The sequence below is a fragment of the Hyperoodon ampullatus genome (assembly GCF_949752795.1).
Source record: "Hyperoodon ampullatus genome assembly, chromosome: 10".
In the NCBI taxonomy this organism is placed as follows: Eukaryota; Metazoa; Chordata; class Mammalia; order Artiodactyla; family Ziphiidae; genus Hyperoodon; species Hyperoodon ampullatus.
This window is the reverse complement of record NC_136923.1, coordinates 23,172,922-23,191,734: the sequence shown is the minus strand read 5'-3', so window position 1 is coordinate 23,191,734 and position 18,813 is coordinate 23,172,922. Positions and strand designations below refer to the sequence as shown.

Here is an 18,813-nt window from a genome sequence, read left to right as displayed (position 1 = left end):
TCCTGGCATAATTATTAACAGTGCTCCTTTTTAACTATCAAAAGTGCCCCAGTTTTAAGGATAAAATATAGTCTTCCTACTCATGGTTTAAATGAAATAAACCCTGTGCCCCGAGTCCCACCTCACTGCACCAGGGACTAATGTGGGAGCCAGCATCCTCTGCAGGTGGCTTTAAGGAAGTCCTGCCCAATATGGCAGTTTTTATTGAGTGGTAGCAAAAGGACCCAAACAAATCCCCTTTGGGAAGCATAAAGTGGAGGTGAACCAAGAGAAGTTGGGTTATTTCAACTTAGAATATTGCTCCAAGCAAAGCTGAGGAAGTATTCCAGGGCCATATGAAGCCTATTGTCTACATTTGTCTTGGAAACACTCACTTGGCTATTTGGGTGGATAAGCTGACTTCCCATGATATCCCATTTTCCCAATTAATAATTCTCTCCTGAGAATTATTTTAGTTATGATCATAAGAAAGTGGTCTAAAACAAGGCCCACTACCATTACCTTAATCTCTGATAAATTAATCTAACTAAGACCAGCCAAGTGAATAGTAAGAAGATCTTCAGAAATTTGGGAATGTGAAAAAGGAAACAAAGCAAACGTGAACATGTGAACTTGAAGAAAAGAAGATGGACGAGTTAGCAGCAGTTCATGACGGAACTCCAAATGAATCAGGCCACCCCATCAACACTGCACTCAGAGCCCTCCTACTCAGGGGGCCATGGTGCTGCTCCTCTCCAAGACCTCCCCACCTCAGCCACAGGTGGTAAGGCGGAGGTGGATACCTTAAAAAGAACCAGCCAGTCTTTCACCTGGCCAGTGACCCGAACGTGAGTGCAAAAGGATGAGCTAGACTGATGAGATTTTCTTGTTATTAGAACTGTGACATTCTGAGAGACAGAAGCTGAATGATGTGTTAGGATTAGGAAGCTGGAGTGGGCCCAGGAATGGACAAAATTATGGGCAGGTACAAGTTATAGAGAAATGGTACCACGAGCTAACCACCAGTTAACACAACAGAAGAGGCACAGAGGAGCCAACAGCAAGGAACATTAGTCTTGAGTTCCAGTATGTGTCCCTTTCAATAAACCTTTTTTTTTTCCCTTAAGAAAAGTCCAAGGAGATCTTTCAATCAAAGAAGCCTTAATAATCAACTGCATCATCCACACAAGACTGAGAGCACAAAAGGAAATAACTAAGCCAGACCGCACGATTCCACCAGGGCCCAGAACGTTGTGAACGCAGGATAAGGGAGGCTTGGAGCTTTGGAAAGCTCTTCACTGCGCTCAAGTTTAGAAACGTGCACTTTGCAAGCCTGGCATATTTATGGGTCTTTCTATTTCTCTTCTTTTATTTGCCTGTTCTTGTTCTGCGACCGTAACAGCATGTCCAGGGAACACTTGGGCATAAGGACGGAGCACATGGTCCCACGGCAGAGACAAGCAGGGATCTTTTATAACAACGGTAGCTCCTCACACCTTCTCTGCTCAGGGATGGTACACAGCCTTTTATCACCTTTTTGGTATATGGCAGTGGAGAGAAGCCAGCAATGGGGACTCAGCAGGGAAAGCATGAATCCTGTCCAGCCTCTTTCCTTAATAAGGCCAATCTTTCTCTTCTATCCCCACTGCCACCGTTTAGTCCATTTTAGTTAGGGAGACCATGTATCAGCTTTCCAGGCACAGTCTGGGTTTCTGCTATACCTGCTGGTGTAATTATTCACAGTGCTCACGTTCACTCTCAAAAGTATCCTGATTTGGCAAAAAATTATGTGGTCACCCTGATTTTGATCCAAACCCCCATCTTCTTCCATGTCATGTACCACTGGAGAAAAAAAAAAACTGTCACTCAATCTGTGACACAAGTGTACAAACACATGCAGTTTTCAGAGATGTTGAAATGTGAAAAAGAAAAAATGTGAGTCTTGTAATAAAATATGTAAGTAATTGTCACACATCACAAAGATAACCAGTATTGAGGGCAAGATTTAAACCCAAGCAGTGTGATTCCAATCCTGGTTTATGCCTATTATTGTGGCATAACTACTACTGGCACAGAATTAGTACAAGAGTCACCTGAATGATTTCCATTCTTAATCCCTCCAACCCTTTCCACACTGTATGAAGAAAGAATATTCTGAAGCATAAAATGGCTCCTGCCACTCCTCTGTCTAAAACCCTTCAATGGGGGCTTCCCTGGTGGCACAGTGGTTAAGAATCTGCCTGCCAATGCAGGGGACACGGGTTCGAACCCTGGTCTGGGAAGATCCCACATGCCACGGAGCCACTAAGCCCATGCATCACAACTACTAAGGCTGTGCTTTAGAGCCACAACTACTGAGCCCACTACTGAGCCACAACTACTGAGCCCACAACTACTACTGAGCCCACGTGCCACAACTACTGAAGCCCGCGCACCTAGAGCCTGTGCTCCGCAATAAGAGAAGCCACTGCAATGAGAGGCCCACACACAGCAACGAAGACCTAACACATCAAAAAAATAAAATTAAAAAAATTTTTAAAAAATTAGCCCCTATTAAAACCCTTCAATGGCTCCCCACTGCCCTCAAGAACTAACCTTGACTCCATTACCGGACTCACAAGATCAGCAAAATTTTGCCCCTGCTTATGACTCCAGACTCATCTCTCACTGCTCCCCCACCTCTAACTCCACAAAGCAGCCCTCCTGAAATTCCTCAGGGTCCTCAAGTCACAACCCTGGGACTAAGACAGCCTAGAAATGGAAATAGGTAATCACATGGAGAAATGGATAGGGGTAGAAAAAGAGATGCCAGACTCCCATCCCACCCCCACTCACAGGACCCAAACTCAGACCTATTCCTTAAGCTTTGCCATGTCTCCAATATCAACTCAAACACTACATCAAACCCCTCTAATTTTAAAATAAAAGTAAATGTTAGAGGTAAATGTTAGAAATCTATGCCTTTGTGACTAGTATCCACGTGCTATTCTTTTGGAATCATTTCTAGAAAGGGGCAAAAGCTGGCCACGTAATCAGAACACTGAACAAAGTCTGAACTCAGAATACCAGGAAACTCCACCCTCTATCACCATCCCCCAAAACTCAACCTCCAAAAGAAATGCAATTTCACAATTTCTCCAGCATTCCTGAAACCCTGAAGGCAGCCCTGTGCACAGGGCAGACAGTGAAGGGCATGTGCCAGTCGCCCTTGCATACATGTTATGACTACAGTCTAGTGTTTGGGTGTCCCCCCACCTCAAACCACGTTTGATGCATAAGAGGTCCAGAAGCCATAGCTACTAAGTCAACACCAAGATATGCAAACATTTCTGGAACAAGCAACATCCAGGACGGTGCAACTGAGTTCCCCACACAACCCTCCCCACTGCCACCTCACGCCTCACCAGACCTTCACCCCACCTGTGGAATAATGAAGATAACTGGGGCCCAGGAGACAGGCCTTGAACTCTCTGAGCCTCAAGTTCCCTAGATGTAAACTGAGAATAATCACCTCTGTTCCAAGTCGTTGTTGCAGGATTAAGTGAAATAAACCACTTGGAAACACCAAGCCAGCACCTAACCCTGATATGGCAGCAAACACTAAATGCTTATCGAATCTGGGAAAGGAAAACTATTCTGGCTTAATAAAGCCAAAAAAAAAAAAATTCAAGTAAATTTAGCTTCAAATTTACTGCAAGAGAAATAATCTCTCTGAGCCTACTATCTAACCATAATGTCAGACATCATGCATATCATCTTATTTAATCTTTGTAAGTATCTGTAAGAATTATCTCCTTTCAGAGAACAATAAATTGAGGTTCAGTCAAGTTCAATAATTAGAAGAGCAAGAACCTGGCAGACCCAGAATCTGAACTTAGTCCTATTTGAACACAGAACCATACCTTTTTCTCCTCACTGTTTCCCAGACCCTGGAGCCAGAGGAGGGAGTCAGATAAGAGCCTGATAAGAGTCAGATAAGAGGACAATCATGCACTGTTGATTAGTCCACCTAAGTCTGCATAAGTACAAAGACCAAGTTGCCCGTTACTCAGGGACAAAGAAAGGGGGAAAGGTCAGCAATCAGCATAACCGGATAGTTCAGCTCAAAGAGGACCCTTTGGCAATGTAACTTAATGTTTTAACAGCATAAGTAACTTATCAGCATGAGGCAGGTGACTCCCTGGCCCTGTGATTTTAAGCAGGTTATTTAGTATGACCCTTCTATGCCTCTGTTCTGTTATTTGTAACATGAAGACAGTACAATCTCCCCTGCAGTAACATTGTAAGGGTTAAGGAAATAATGTGCAGACATCACTTTGCACAGGGTCTGTCACATATGAAATGCACAGTCCTATTATTTTGAAAGCCCTTTCACAACGAGACTTTCTATAGCCCTTTCCTTCCTCATCTGCCTAAATTATCTGCATCAACCCTCATCTCTGTTACTTACCTGCCTCTCATTTCTCTGTGTACCCCACACATTCATTTAGACCACAAAAGCTTACTGAATACCTGGTCAGGCAGGCTGGGGAAATAGCAGTGCGTAAGAAAAATCTTTGTCCTCACAGAGCTTACATTCTTACATTTGTGGGAAAGGAAGGCAGACAGACAATAAAACAAACAAACAAAAAACACATAATAAACCACCAGGTAAAGTGTTAAAAAGCAGGCAAGGGGTAGAAAATAATCTCTGGGGAGAAAGTGAGTGAGATAAGATAATTAGGGAACGCCCTGTGGGAAGACCACTTTGAATCAGAAAGCTGAATGATGGGATAGAACAAGGCCTGAGATCAGAAGGAACAGTGTTTCAGACAGGGAAACAGCAAGTGTCCCATGCGAGACCACGCACAGTGTCACAGAAGACTAAGAACATGGCTCTACTGATCTCATGATGCTACTGTATAATTTTTGGTTTACCCGCCAATTTTGCCACTAGACTATGAGCCCCCTGAGGGTAGGGCTGTGTAGCTTCCTGCATTCACTCACTCATAGAACTCATTTACTAAAGGTATCTATATGCCCAGCATTCTCTAAAGCACTAGATTTACAGTGAAGAATTAATCAATATAGTCTCTGCCTTCAAGGAGCTTACAACAAATAGCACTGGGCAAAGACTAAGCACTGAGAAAATATTTACTAAGTGAACAATAGGTGCTTGATGTTCAGTTATCTAGTTCTATACCATGCCGAATTCTGGGCTTTCTACAGCTCTTCTTTCCTTCCTCATTTGCCAAAAAGATCTCCACTAGCTCTTCACTTCTGTTACTCACCTGCCTCTCCTCCATACCAAACTGTTCCCAATGACTCCTCTAATCTCCCCATCTTCTCTCTCCCCTCTGCCTTTGCCCACAGTCCACTCCACCTGGCATGCCTTCCCCTGCATCTTCTTTACCAGACTAGTTCTAGTGTCATTTCCCCAAATTTCGTTAGTATACTGACTTTACCACTTGCTCAAACGTGTAGAAATCTCTCAAGTTCTTCAGACAAAACGTTTTCATCGAGTAACAGAAAATGATGGGTGCACAGCTAGCAAAGTACAATTCCATATTGAGTGAATAGTAAAAAGAGTTGAAAGACAAATGATCTGAAGTTGCATATGTAATTTCTTTTCCTCCCCAAAATACGAGATACGTCAGTGAGTTTCTGGGCGATGTGCTTACAGAATTGGGCCAGGATACGAGAGCAGCAAAAGTCTCAGTACTATGGGTCTGTGTACTCATCCATGAAAGAAGTGTTTCATTTACAGTAAACAAAATCAATTTGGGACAAGAGCTATCATTTAAAGGTCTTCCCCACACAGAAGTCAGTAGTTTAGCAACTAAATTATTTGAGATGAATTTCCTTTTTTAACAGCAGAAATTGCAAGTGCACTTCATTTTTAAAAGAAAAGAGTCAGATATTTATTCTTCTAGGCAAGAAGGCAGATAAAGGTGAGTCACAACTTCCAATGCAGCCTCCACAGCCATAGTTAGCTGACAGAAACTTGCACATAAGCTTCAGTCCTTCACTTCTAAAAGCCAGGCATCTATCTTTCTCCTCTCCTGGGAAGAACAGAAAATTAAGCTGGAGTTCTCTATTCTGAGATACACAACAGCAGGGACAGGGTTTCGGTTCCCTTCAACAATACACACTCCTCCCTGAGTTCCTGGACAGAAGCTCTGGGCTTTGTAGAGAACCACACAACAAGGATTCTACAACTAGGGGCCTGAGGGGCAGTGTTTCCCACAATGTCTTTGCTTCACCTACAACAGAACAGCTCTGTGAACTTCACCCAGCCATTATGAGTGGGGAAATGCACTAAAAGGCAAAATAGCATGACCAGATTATCACTAACCATTTAAACTCAGTGCCCTCAGCCAAGATTTCCCCTAAGACATAACTAATGTAACAGGCTCATCTCTGTGCCCAACATGGCTGTGCCTTGCTGTACCGTGCTATTTATAATAGGGAGTGCACTGTACAGTAATTACATGCCTGGTCCTTGGTAGCCGGACTGGGATTCAGCTATTTTTTACTAGCTGAGTAACTTTGGGCAAAGCACTCTAAGCTTTTAAAAACTCTTTATCAGACCCTACAAGTCCCCACTTGATCCAGCCCCTGCTTACCTCTCAGACCACGACGAGTACTGTCACTTTCCACCTCTTTAACTGTCTGGATATGTTGAGTTCAGGTCCCACCCACCTCAGGGCCTTTGCACTTGCTGTCCTCTCTTCCCGAGTGTCACCTGGTTGGTGACAGTTCAAATGTCAAAAAGTCACCTCCAGGATCTCATAAACATAATGTTGACTATGTGAGTATGCACTCATATAATCCGTTGTATAATTCCATTTACATAAAGTACAAAAAGGAACAAAACCAGCGTATGGTGGCATAATTCGGGGGACTGGCTACTCTTTTCTGGGTGGGAGTAGTGACGGGAAGGAGCACCAAGGGGCCCTCTGGGTTGCTGCTAAATGATTAATTTCTTGATATGGATCTGATCTCCTGGGCATGTTCAGTTTGTGAAAACTCATCAAGCTGTTCACTTATAATATGTATATTTTTATTACATGTGTTACAATGCAATGTCGAATTGGTTTTCCTGGATCATCTAATCTATGACCCACCATCTTGGCTAAGCTATTCATTGTCCAGCCCATGACCTTGTTTTATTTTCTTCATAGCATTTGTCACTGGCTGAAATCATTTTCATTATTGTTTATGTATGTACAGTCTAGCCCTTCCCCACCCCCATTAAAATATAGTATCATGTGGCCAAGATCTCTGCCTGCCTTGTTTACTATCCCCAAATATCAGTACCTATAGAGTCTTGTTCTAGGTATAAGCTGAATAGAGAAATATATGTAAAATAAGAAATGGCAAAAGGGTGGCCCTTTAAGGATATAACATCAATCGAAAGTCAAAACAGAGAAGCCAACAGCAGAAGAAATAAAAAATGTCAATGACATTTAGCATCAGGAATATTTGTCAAATGTTAAATTTAACAACGAAGAGGGGGTAGATAAAGTGTCATTCTTTGGCACCTCTGTGAGAGTGGTTAAAGTTACTTCTCACAGCAGAAATGGGGTCATTTATCTCTGTACACACAAGAATTTTGCACAAGGCCTGGTACAAAGAAGGTCTGAGCCAAGAAGAGTAGCAAGAGATTTCTGAGACGCTTGGTGAGGATTCTTAAGTTTCCAAGAAAAAGAGGGTCATATTCAACTGTAATGTCTGCCGTGGGCAAGGGAGTAGGTAGGTACAACATACGTGCAGAGGTAGGCGGAGGAGATACAAAGAAGCATTCAAGAATATGAAGAGGGTTCCTTACAAATCACAAACAATACTCACCTACTTTTATTGCCAATTCTAAGATGTTTATGAAGAAAAAATTAAAACGTGTCAGTAGTGTTGTTGACTTGGATGTTACATAGTAACTTTATGCTATGCAGAGTAACTTACATGCTGATATAACTTATTTTCATGAGGAAATTTACACCACAGCCTGGTATAATGGAAACTGAAAAGTAAACCTTTAATCTGTAATCAGTTCTGCCACAAACTCTCTTTATAACCTTGAACAAGTCCTTGAACTTTAGTGCTCAATTTTCTACCTGTGAAATAAGCTAGTTGGATCTGATGCTTGCTAATGCCCATTTCCAGTTCTTGAACACTGTGTACTATTCCTGACTTAAAAAAAAACCAAACTCATTTCCTAAGCTTATGTTCACAGGACAATACGCCATCCACAAGTATGTAAATCAAAGTTACTAGATGCAGTGAGGTAGGAGATCCTTTTACCCAGTCTTCTTGCCAAACCAAGGGTATCACCCACCCAGATTCTCTACAGTGTTGTGTTCAGACTCCCATTTCTTGGTAAGGCAAGAAGCCCTATCATACTTCAGCTAAACAGTTGGATTTCTCCGCACAATTATTTCCTTTGCTTGAGTTTTCACTGCCTTAGGCCCCATGTTTCCCATCAATTCAAGTCTACTCTCATAGTTAGCACCACAGTTGTTTTTTCTAACACTTAAATAATGAATAGAACTTGATCACCTGGAGGTATTCTCCTTACTCTATTACAAGTTATTAGTGATTTTAATTAGACAAAACCACCATTCCTTTTGCTATCCCACCATACTGTCAAGTGCCTATTAAAGATATCACAGTAATAAGTTATTAGCACCTTTTAAATTTACATGAACAAAAACAGACAAATGAGAAGTCAGGAAATGAAAGAAAGAAAGAAAAAAAAAACCTTTCAGATGTCATAATTAACCAAAGCTTAGAGTAACTCAAAAAATCATTAGTAGCTATCTTTCAATTTAAAAAATATATATACTATGCATATCCTAGTTAAAACTGCAGGAGTGATCATTTGTCTCTCATCAATTAAAGATGGGAAAACAGACAAGGACAATGCTCTGCTGTGGATGAGCCCCACATCATCCTTTCTTTTTTTTTTTTTTTTTTTTGCGGTACGCAGGCCTCTCACTGTTGTGGCCTCTCCCGTTGCGGAGCGCAGGCTCCGGACGCGCAGGCTCAGCGGCCATGGCTCACGGGCCCAGCCGCTCCGTAGCATGTGGGATCTTCCCAGACCGGGGCACGAACCCGTGTCCCCTGCATCGGCAGGCGGACTCTCAACCACTGCGCCACCAGGGAAGCCCCATCCTTTCTTTAAAAGAGGAGCGATATTACTAATGGAGAATAAGAAGTCGAGTGGTTGAGTCATTTGTCCATGAGTCATCACCAACTCATAACTCCCCAAAGACCTTTTGACTACTGTGACTCTTGCCACCTGCAGAATGTATTGATCAAATCTACAGGAAGCCAAGTTCTAATAGCTATTCAGCATCCACCACTGGCCCTCCTAGGTTTTCGTTCTCTTGAAACAAGGAGAAAGAGGACAGGGCCAATGCTCTGATGTGTTTTACTGCTGGGACTGATTGTTCACTGAACTGAGGGAGAGCGTTTCCCATCTTTCTCCTTGATCCCCTCATTTCACCAACTCAGGCACCACTACCCACCACCACCCCCCCCCCAAGTCTGCAAAAGCAGGCAGCCTGCAGAGAGCTCACTCCAGGAGGTGAGTTACTAAACCAGCAAGGCTGGGTTGGGTTTCTAGGCACCTTCATCATGTGGCCTAACAAATGGGCTCAAGAGAGAGACGGTTCAAAAGCAGCATTGGCAAAGCACGTAACTGAGGACAAAAAGATGTTGCCTGCCGTAAACACGAATGTTGCTTGCCATCAAGTCAGCAGTCACTGCAGCCGCCGGAGACAGTGCACCCTGAGGGGAATTCAGGATGCAGAAAAACAGGATACAGGCCCTAGAGAGTTAAGATGCATATCAAAGGAATAACTTCAATAAGCCCAGACTCTTACACCTTCCCAAATTGAGCAAAGCACTAAAATCACTACCTTGACGTATCTGATTTTTGTGATTAGCCCTAATCTTCTGATGTTCCACTACAAGTTTCTTTTGTTTGTTTTTTTTCCAGCCAAAAGTCCCATATATCCTGGCTCCTCCCTTACCTCTTTGGAACAGTTCCTCAGAACTATCCAGAAACTTCCCCAGGATACAACCCTCAATAATGCCTCCAATAAAATGTATTTCCCAACTTTCAGGCTGTGCATTTTCTTTCTGTCGACATAATAACACCTCAGGACTCCAAAACCCAGTCCCAGAGACTTTTCCTTAACTTGCCTGCAGTGCCTGGTACAGGGCCAGGCGCCCTCCGCAGCGCTAGGGTAACCCACGTCAGCGACAACTGACAGCTGGGTGGCTCACTCCGGGGTGGCCCGGACTGTCATTCCCCGCTCCGCCTGGGACCCCCGACACCTGAAGCGGGGGGTGGGGGGATGCTGGGGTTCCTCGTGCGCCCCGGGCGCAGCACCGCGCGTCCCCTCCACAGGTGCGGCGCCCTAGCGGCAGCGCACCGGGGCCAGGAGGAGGTGGACAGACAGGGACAGGAGGGCACCACTGGCTGCTCCAGGCTCCCACCAAGAGGGCCGCTCACCTGGGACCTGGCCGCCAGAAGCGGGGACCGGAGCGCCAGGTCTCTCAGTAGTTTCCAGGCCTGCGCCGCCCCAGGGGCCGCCATCTTAACCAGAAAACCTGCGCGGAGAGCCAGGCGGCGCGCGGCGAGGGCGGGAAGGGGAGGGGAAGGGGCGGGAAGGGGAGGGGAAGGGGCGGGAAGGGGAGGGGAAGGGGAGGGGAAGGGGCGGGGCCCGGCCGCCCCTCCCGCACCGCCCCCTCCGCCCGGGCCCGCCTGCTGCTCACGGGCCGTGGCAGCGCCCTTAAGGGGCACTTGCTCTCTACCTGCGTCCACCACCGCGACTCCCACCTCGGCCCCAAGTTCACTTTCAGCCTTCAGAGGCCCCGTGGCCTCCTCACCGTGCTTCCCCGGCTCACGACGTGAGCAAAAACGCATCCCGAGCCCTACGGTCTTGGGGCTTAAACTACGCTGGGGCGACAGGCCAGTGCACGTTGGCCGGTGCCGTGAGTGCTCTGAGGAGCGGCCCACGGAGCTGACTCCAAGTAAGGGAGGCCTCTGGTCTGGTCCTTGGGCCCCAGAGGCTCGCCTAGGGAAGCGATATTTGAGCTGAACCTTGAGGGAATACGGGAGAAGCAAGTGGGTCTGATGAGGTCGGTGGATCCCCTCTACACCTGAGTAAGAATTTTTTATCTTTTACCGAAGGTTAAGGCAAAGCAATTGAAGCACTTTAAGCCAGTAATCACCAGAACAAGAGCAAGCGTTTATTCGGAGTTTACCGTGACTCTAAGCACTGTATATGTAATAAAATTACTATAGCAAATAAGCTTAATATGTGCCAGGCACGTTACAAATTATGAACTAATTTAGTATTTATAGCAACCTTTCCAGTAGGTACCAATGTATAAATCCCCATTTTTCAGAAGAGAAAACTGAGGCACAGAGAGGTTACCTAACTTCTTGAAGGTCAGAGATCTGATAAGGATTAAAAATGGTTCAAACCCATGCTCTCTTCTCCCCACCCTATTAAGTACCATTTTAGAATTTTTTTTAACCTTACTCTGTTCTTGAGCCTATGATCATGAGAAAATGTACAATGTAACAGAACTAGGAAACTGTTTCTGCTTTACTTCCCTTTTTACTTTTTCTGCTTTTAATTTTTATTTTGACAAAACAAATCTACAGAAAAGTTGCAAGAACATTACCCCCAACTCCCAAGTATCCTTTACCCAGATTTACCACTTATTTATATTTTGCCTCATTCCCCATTTTTCATAGATATAGATACATAGCTTTATAGCCCATTCTTAATCACAAGTTTACTGGCTAGATTTAGCATCCATTGTTGATTATTTCTTGAATCAGTTATTACTGTAATGGTTGCAAAATCATGATTGTCTAATTCCATTCCTTTCTACATTTTTTAGTTTACATTCTACTCTGAGAAGAGCTTTACCATCTCCCACGTTTCTTTATTTATCCTTGTATTCACTTGTATCAATATGGACTCATGCGTCCCTTTTTATTCAGTGCCAAGCCTATGCTCATTCCTTTTACATGTACTCAGCTGCCTCTGAATATGGGTCATTTAATCCTCACAGGAACCCTGTAAGGGGAGATGATGTTATTCCCATTTTACCAGAGGGGGAACTGTACTACAGAAACACTATGTAACTTGCCCAGGGTCACAGCCTGGGACCAGACCCCAAAGCTGAAATCTGACCACACCCTTCTCTTGACATGAGGGGATCTGAGTTCCCACCTCATCTATCATTACTTGTACTGGGTCTGCCATCTAGCCAGGATGGAGCAAAGATTCATTCATGTTTACAGACTGAATGCTTAAGCTTGGTGAGGGCTTTGAACATGTTGTCAGAAGGACGCAGACCTCCTGTAGAATTAATCAAAGGTGGTTTATTCAGACAGTACTATGGCAAGGGAGTTGGCTACTATCACTTTCCTTTCAGCAGAGACCTGAAAGGGTTTGAAAAGAAGAGTGTATTTCGTAAAGAGAAAGGAGAGCCTCCTTAGACAGTCTTTGATGAGTGTTCTGTTAGGATGGGATTTTTTTCTATTAGGGCAGGATTTTTGGAAGTGGAGTGGGCAGAGTCTTTCTGATTACCATTCATGTACATGTGGCAATCTTTGGTTCATTATCTACTAGTGAATTTCTGGGCTGGGTAGCATCATATGAGTTTTCCTGTTTCAATTGGAAGACTGCCTATTCCTCAGCTTTGGGGCCCAAGTCCTGCATCAGCAATTCCTCAGTGTCTTCAACCACATTCTCTAATTCTGCCATCTCTGCAGCCAAGGGGTTGGGGGAGATAGAGCAGAAGGACCTTTGTATGGAATCTCCAGTGCTTTTTAGCACTGGACCAGGATTAGAGAAAGTGTGAAATAAACATACGTAGGACGACTCACACTTATTGAGTTCCTCCTAAGACTTCTCTCTATTTTCTACCCTTTTTTTTCCAAATAGGAAGCTCTTTGAGGTCAAGGATCCACCAAAGAGTTCTGCACTGTGCTTTGCTGAGATGAGCACTAGGTTTTCCGTGAAACTGGATTGGATTCAAATCTCACTTCTGCCTTCTGTGAATCTGTGACCTGAGGAACTACCGAGGTCATACAGAGATAGTAAGTATTCAGTGAGATGCTGTATGTAAAGACCTTGCACATAGCAGGGTCTTAGTAAATGTTGTGTTTCTTCCTCTGATATATTCTTAATGAATATTTGATATCTAATGTGAAACACCAAGCCAATCTGAGATATGGGTCATAAGGCCCCTGACACTTTGTAACTTATCTTGATAGCACTGGAGAACAGTAGAGACATGTATGTGCCAGATGAAAGTATTAAAAGAGTGTAAAGTGGTTGTCTCCAGGAAGAGGGTGGAGGATAGTGGTCAGGGAACCTTTACATTTTTAGAACTTGGCAGATATTGATTCCTGGGCTCCACTCTAGACCTACTGAACCAGAATCACTTAGGATGGAGTCCAACATCTACATTTTAAATAATCTTCTCAAGGAGTTATTTAGTTTGAGAACTAAAAAAAAATTTTTAAAGCAGACAAACCAAACCATAGCGGTAAACTCTCAAGAAGTTTCCCAGTGAATCAAGAGACAAGTTACTCTGCCTTCTTCCACTGGGTTCCTAAATGTAGAATGAAAATCCTGTGATTCGTAGACGGAGGTGATGACTAAATGCTGCTCTCAGAGAGTCTTGACACATGGGTACAAGACCTATCTTCTACCAGGGGTCTAGGTCAGCCCCGACATGTAGAAGCATTGGGCTGAGGGTGAATAAACAGTGATTCTATGCTTTTTCTTTATCAGTATTGCAATTGTGAACTGCTTGAGTAGTAACTGTGGCCATAGGCAATACCACTACCAAAGCATTCTGTACTGTCTGGGATCAGATTGAAGCACAGAGGCAGATATCAGACAAACTGAGTTCAGGTCTTGACTCTGTGATTTAATAACTCTGAGCTTGGGCCAGTTATTTCGCAGCCTCAATCCTTTATCTGTGAAAGGGGGATTATAATAGTATGTATTTTGCCAGTGTGTTACTGAGTCCAAGCTCGTACTACTTGCTGCACAACAGGCCAATAAATCGAGAGACAAGTTGCTCGAGCAAGGAATAGTGACTTTATTCAGAAAGCCAGCAAACCGAGAAGATGGTGGACTCGTGCCCCGAAGAACCCATCTTGCCTGAGTTAGAATTCAGGCTTTTTTTATACTAAAAGGGGAGGGAGTAAAGTCAAACATTTCCTGGTTCCTGTCAGCCTCCAGGAGGGGATGTGTTAATTTCTTCCTCCCTGCAGTCATTCCGGGGTGGGCCTGGTCAGGATGTTCCCTGTGAGCTAAGCAAAGGTATTTTAGCTAAATGCTCATTACCTGGGAGGCAGGGTTCCCAGAGATGGGCCTTACGTATAATTTAAGCTTATAGGCAACATCGTTTAGTGATTAACTTGTAATAGAATACAAAGGGTTCTTCCCCATTACAAGTGCATTGTCAAGCACTGGAGATCCCAGTGGCTGTTAGCCACTAGGCTTTCTTTGCTTGACTAAGAAATCCTTTTTCATGTTTGTTTCTTTACCATTTACATCAGTGAGCCTGTTTCCCCGTTAGTGAAATGAAGGCCAAATATGACAGCATCTTATTTGAACTAGGAGTTAACAATGTAGCACTTCTCATAAACTTTGCATACACTGGAAATATTAAGTTCCAAAACTCCTTCATCAAACTTTGGATTTAGAACAACCTGCCTACACTATTTCTTATTGAGTTAATTGTTCCAGGAAAGAAAATAAAAACATCAGTAGACCCACACACCTTCTCTTTCATTTTAGCAGTGCCTGTTAACAGTGAAATAAATGTGCTCATTTTCATATCCACACTGATTACTCCCTGGGCCCAGATTTGCCAAAGAGGCATGTCAGGACACCTAGCACAGGGTTCATGCATCTAGCAGTTCCAATGGTTGTTTATCATTACCTTTTCATTTAAGCATAAAAACCATTTGACAAATACAGACTCATTGTAACCAGTAGAAATGAATAGAATTTTTTACAAAACAATCCTAATTTTCATGGATAACATATTTGAGTTCATGCCACTCCCTGTCAGGAATGAAAATCACTATTAAGATGATAAAACAAAGGACATTTGTGGATTTTGTTTGGTTATTTCTTCTTCAATGGATTTCTTGAATTTACAGGCAAAGAAACTTTGGGCTTTCATTATGTACACTGGTAATATCTCTGTTGCTGTTTGTGACAGCCATTTTAACCAATGCTTCAGTTGTGTTATTCGCCAGTGGCAGAGAAAGAAGTTCCATTGTGCTGCAGTTATTTTTTCCCTCTTCAATAATGCATTAAAATGATTAATTCTGATGACATTTTTCAGCAGCTTATTTAAATTATAAGGTGCACAGAAGAAAAGGGATCTGAAACTAAAAGTGTCTCCTCTGGCAAAACCACAGTGAGCTCAAGAGAAATTCTCACTATATCCTGGAGAGAATCTGGGGGAGGGAAGGTAGAGCCATAGTAACAGGTCAAAGTCAAGATTGAAAAGAAGTAAGAGTAAGGAACATCAGAAACCAGGAGAAGGAGCATTCAGGGACAAGGTCAGCTGGAAGACTATAAGTGGAGAACGAGAGTTAAGGATAGAAACAAAGGCGATGACATTCTATTGGTCAGGAAATTTAGAAATGGATAAAGAAGATGGTAAAAGTGGAGTGAAGAACATTTACACAAAGGACAGTGGAGAAGCATGGACTGAAAGAGAAAAATGGTACCAGATTGTGGGAAAGAAATTCCCTTCAGAAAGAAACTGGTTTTCCCACTACAATTGAAAGCCATGGAATTTAGCACTTTCAATATTATTAAGACATCCTTCATTTAAATACCAAAATAGGGACTTCCCTGGTGACACAGTGGTTAAGAATCCTCCGGCCAATGCAGGGGACACAGGTTCGACCCCCAGTCTGGGAAGATCCCACATGCTGTGGAGAAAGTAAGCCCATGCGCCACAACTACTGAGCCTATGCTCTAGAGCCCATGAGCCACAACTACTGAGCCCATGTGCCACAACTACTGAAGCCTGGATACCTAGAGCCCATGCTCCGCAACAAGAGAAACCACTGCAATCAGAAGCCCACACACCATAACAAAGAGTAGCCCCCGCTCACCGAAAGTAGAGAAAACCCATGCACAGCAACGAAGACCCAAAGCAGCCAATAAATAAATAAATAAATAAATAAATAAATACCAAAATAAAAATTAAGGACATTCCATTTCAAATGCCCTGCTTCATTAGGAAGTAAGCAGTCACAGCAATGGTTTTTAATAGAATTCCTTTTTTTTAAAAATTTATTTTATTTATTTATTTTTGGCTGTGTCGGGTCTTCCTTGCTGCACACCTACTCTTTGTTGCGGCACGCGGGCTTTTCATTGCAGTGGCTTCTCTTGTTTGTGGAGCAAGGGATCTGGGCACGCGGACTTCAGTAGTTGTGGCTCGCAGGCTCAGTAGTTGTGGCTCGCGGGCTCTAGAGCGCAGGCTCAGCAGTTGTGGTGCATGGGCTTAGTTGCCCCGCAGCATGTGGGATCCTCCTGGACCAGGGCTCGAACCCGTGTCCCCTGCATTGGCCGTCGGATTCTTAACCACTGCGCCACCAGGGAAGCCCCAGTAGAATTCCTTTAAGAGGTTTCTGTTTTGTTTTAATGTCTTTGGGGCTGTATTCTCCAAAGGTTCTGATTCAGTCTGTCTTGGCACCCAGAGATCCGCATTTTTATAAGTACCTCTCCCACCCCACCATCTTTATTGTACATGATCCATTGTCTATGACTGGAGAAGCACTGACCCAGAAGGTGGGACTTTGAGAAAGCTAGAGGAAAATGACAGAAATCATCCAACTCCTCTCTTTCTCTCTCATTTCTTTTCCATTTCTTACCCAACTTGTAGTATGTTTCTTAACCTTTCCCTACCCCTCCAAAATCTTAGTACATGAGAAGAAGGAGTATGGAATGAGGTTCCAAAGGAAAGTTTCATGCTGTTCCCTCTGACGGAAACAACTCTTCCCTGTTGTTCACTGGGCTCAGGCTCTCTCTTCCCTAGAGAGGGTTTCAGTCACCACCCTCTTCAGGAAGTTTCTCTGAAGACAAGGCTGGGGATCATCTCAGTGGTTATCATTAGGCAATTACCCCATTAGTTTCTTGTCTGCGTCTTTCTTTAGGATTTAAAAATCTGCAGTGACAGGGACTGTGCCTTCTTTGCTCTTATGACCCTGCACCCAGTACAGTGCCTGGAAGACAGGCGGTATTCAACTGACATTGACTAAACAGATAACTAAGTGAAGATGAAACCAGTGCAAAAATCACCCTAATAAGAAAATTCAAAGATTCAATAATGTCTAGAAATCTGCCAGTACCCCCTAACAAGCATGGAAGTTGAGTCCCATGAAGGGAAATAACCTGCCCAGGATCACACACTACACTAGTGGTTTTGTTCACTGTTCCTCAGAGTTCTTAGATGCCTTCAAGATCCATCTCTCCCTTACCTCTCTCTCTCATTCCCCTACATTTATTGAACATGTAGGTGCTTTCTCAAAGCTTTACAGAAATTATCTTACTTAATCCCCACCACAGCCGTATTTTACGGATGTGCAAACTGAGTCTCACAGCAGAGAGTAAGTTGCCTGAGGTAATGACTAGGAAGAGGCCAATCTCAATCAAACTGGGATTGAATCTACACCAGCACTATCTAATGGATCTTTTTGCAATGATGGAAAAGTTCCATAACTGTGCTGTCTGATACCATAGCCATCAGCCATGGATGGCTACTGAGTACTTGAAATGTGGCTGGTGAAACTAAGAACATAAATTTTTAACTTTAATTAATTTATATTTAATTTTGAATAGCTGCACATAGCTAGTGACTGCCATATTTACCAGTAGAGGTCTATGCTATCCAACTGATGTGCAGACTTTGTATCATCTCACTATTTTCTTAATTGCATTCCTGTTAGGTACAAGTTATATGAATTCGGTTCCTAATTTAGGTACAAATAGCTTATTTAGGGGGTGATCCTAGGCAGCAGGAAAAGGAATGGGGAAGTGAGACAGGGAAGACGGAACAGGCTGTAGGCAATTGGGGTTCAGTTTCAGAGAGCACTCTGATAGAATATTATGGAACATACCTCAAAATGGCCCCATCGAGGGATGAGGAAGTGGTCATGTTTTTCCACCAACTCCCATGCCTCATTGGTTGAGAGCTGCTCCTTGGGGCACTTCCAGCTTCCCTTTCCTCGGAACAGTTATGCCCCTGTGGCTAGACAAAGCCTTAGAGCAGAGAGACGCAGGTCTCTGAAGCAGTGATTGTCTTGCAAAGCTGCCGGTGACTTCCAGGGAAGTCAAGGAGATGTGGGCCCAAGTAAAACTATATTGCCTCTCCCTTTAAACTGACCAGATTAGTCCATATCAATATTTTATCTGGGTTGGGAGGAAGGGCACTCGAGATTGGGTTGGTAAGAAAGGTTCTGCTACTTAAAGAGAGAGAGAGAGAGAGGGAGAGAAAGAAAAAAGTTTCCAAACTACAGTTCTAAACTGTACTCTTGCCTGTTTTCATGACCAACTCAATTACTGGATTTTATCCTATTCTGTATCATTTCTAGCTCAGCATGAATGCTCTAAGTATCCCTGCAGTCTAGGCCCCATAATGTAGTCATAAAATAGCTGATCCTGGACTTTCTCAGTGGAGACATAAAGAGACTCAAGCAGTCCAGAAAGCGTTTGTTTGGTTGTTTTCTATTTGATATATTTAAAAAGATTAGCTGCAGCAAGAGCAGAGAATCAGGGAGAA

The 18,813-nt window shown here is 43.5% G+C and overlaps 1 protein-coding gene across 1 annotated transcript in view; it reads right to left on the bottom strand.

Moving 5' to 3' along the window:
- Positions 1 to 10,573, bottom strand: part of SUCLG2 (succinate-CoA ligase GDP-forming subunit beta) — a gene marked incomplete at its 3' end in the record, with an annotated part of 269,048 nt that extends 258,475 nt beyond the window's left edge. The window contains exon 1 of the mRNA XM_079713536.1: positions 10,478 to 10,573. Coding sequence (XP_079569662.1) covers positions 10,478 to 10,561 — 84 coding nt within the window. The 5' untranslated portion in view covers positions 10,562 to 10,573. The remainder of the gene's footprint in view (positions 1 to 10,477) is intronic.
- Positions 10,574 to 18,813: the final 8,240 nt, after the last annotated feature.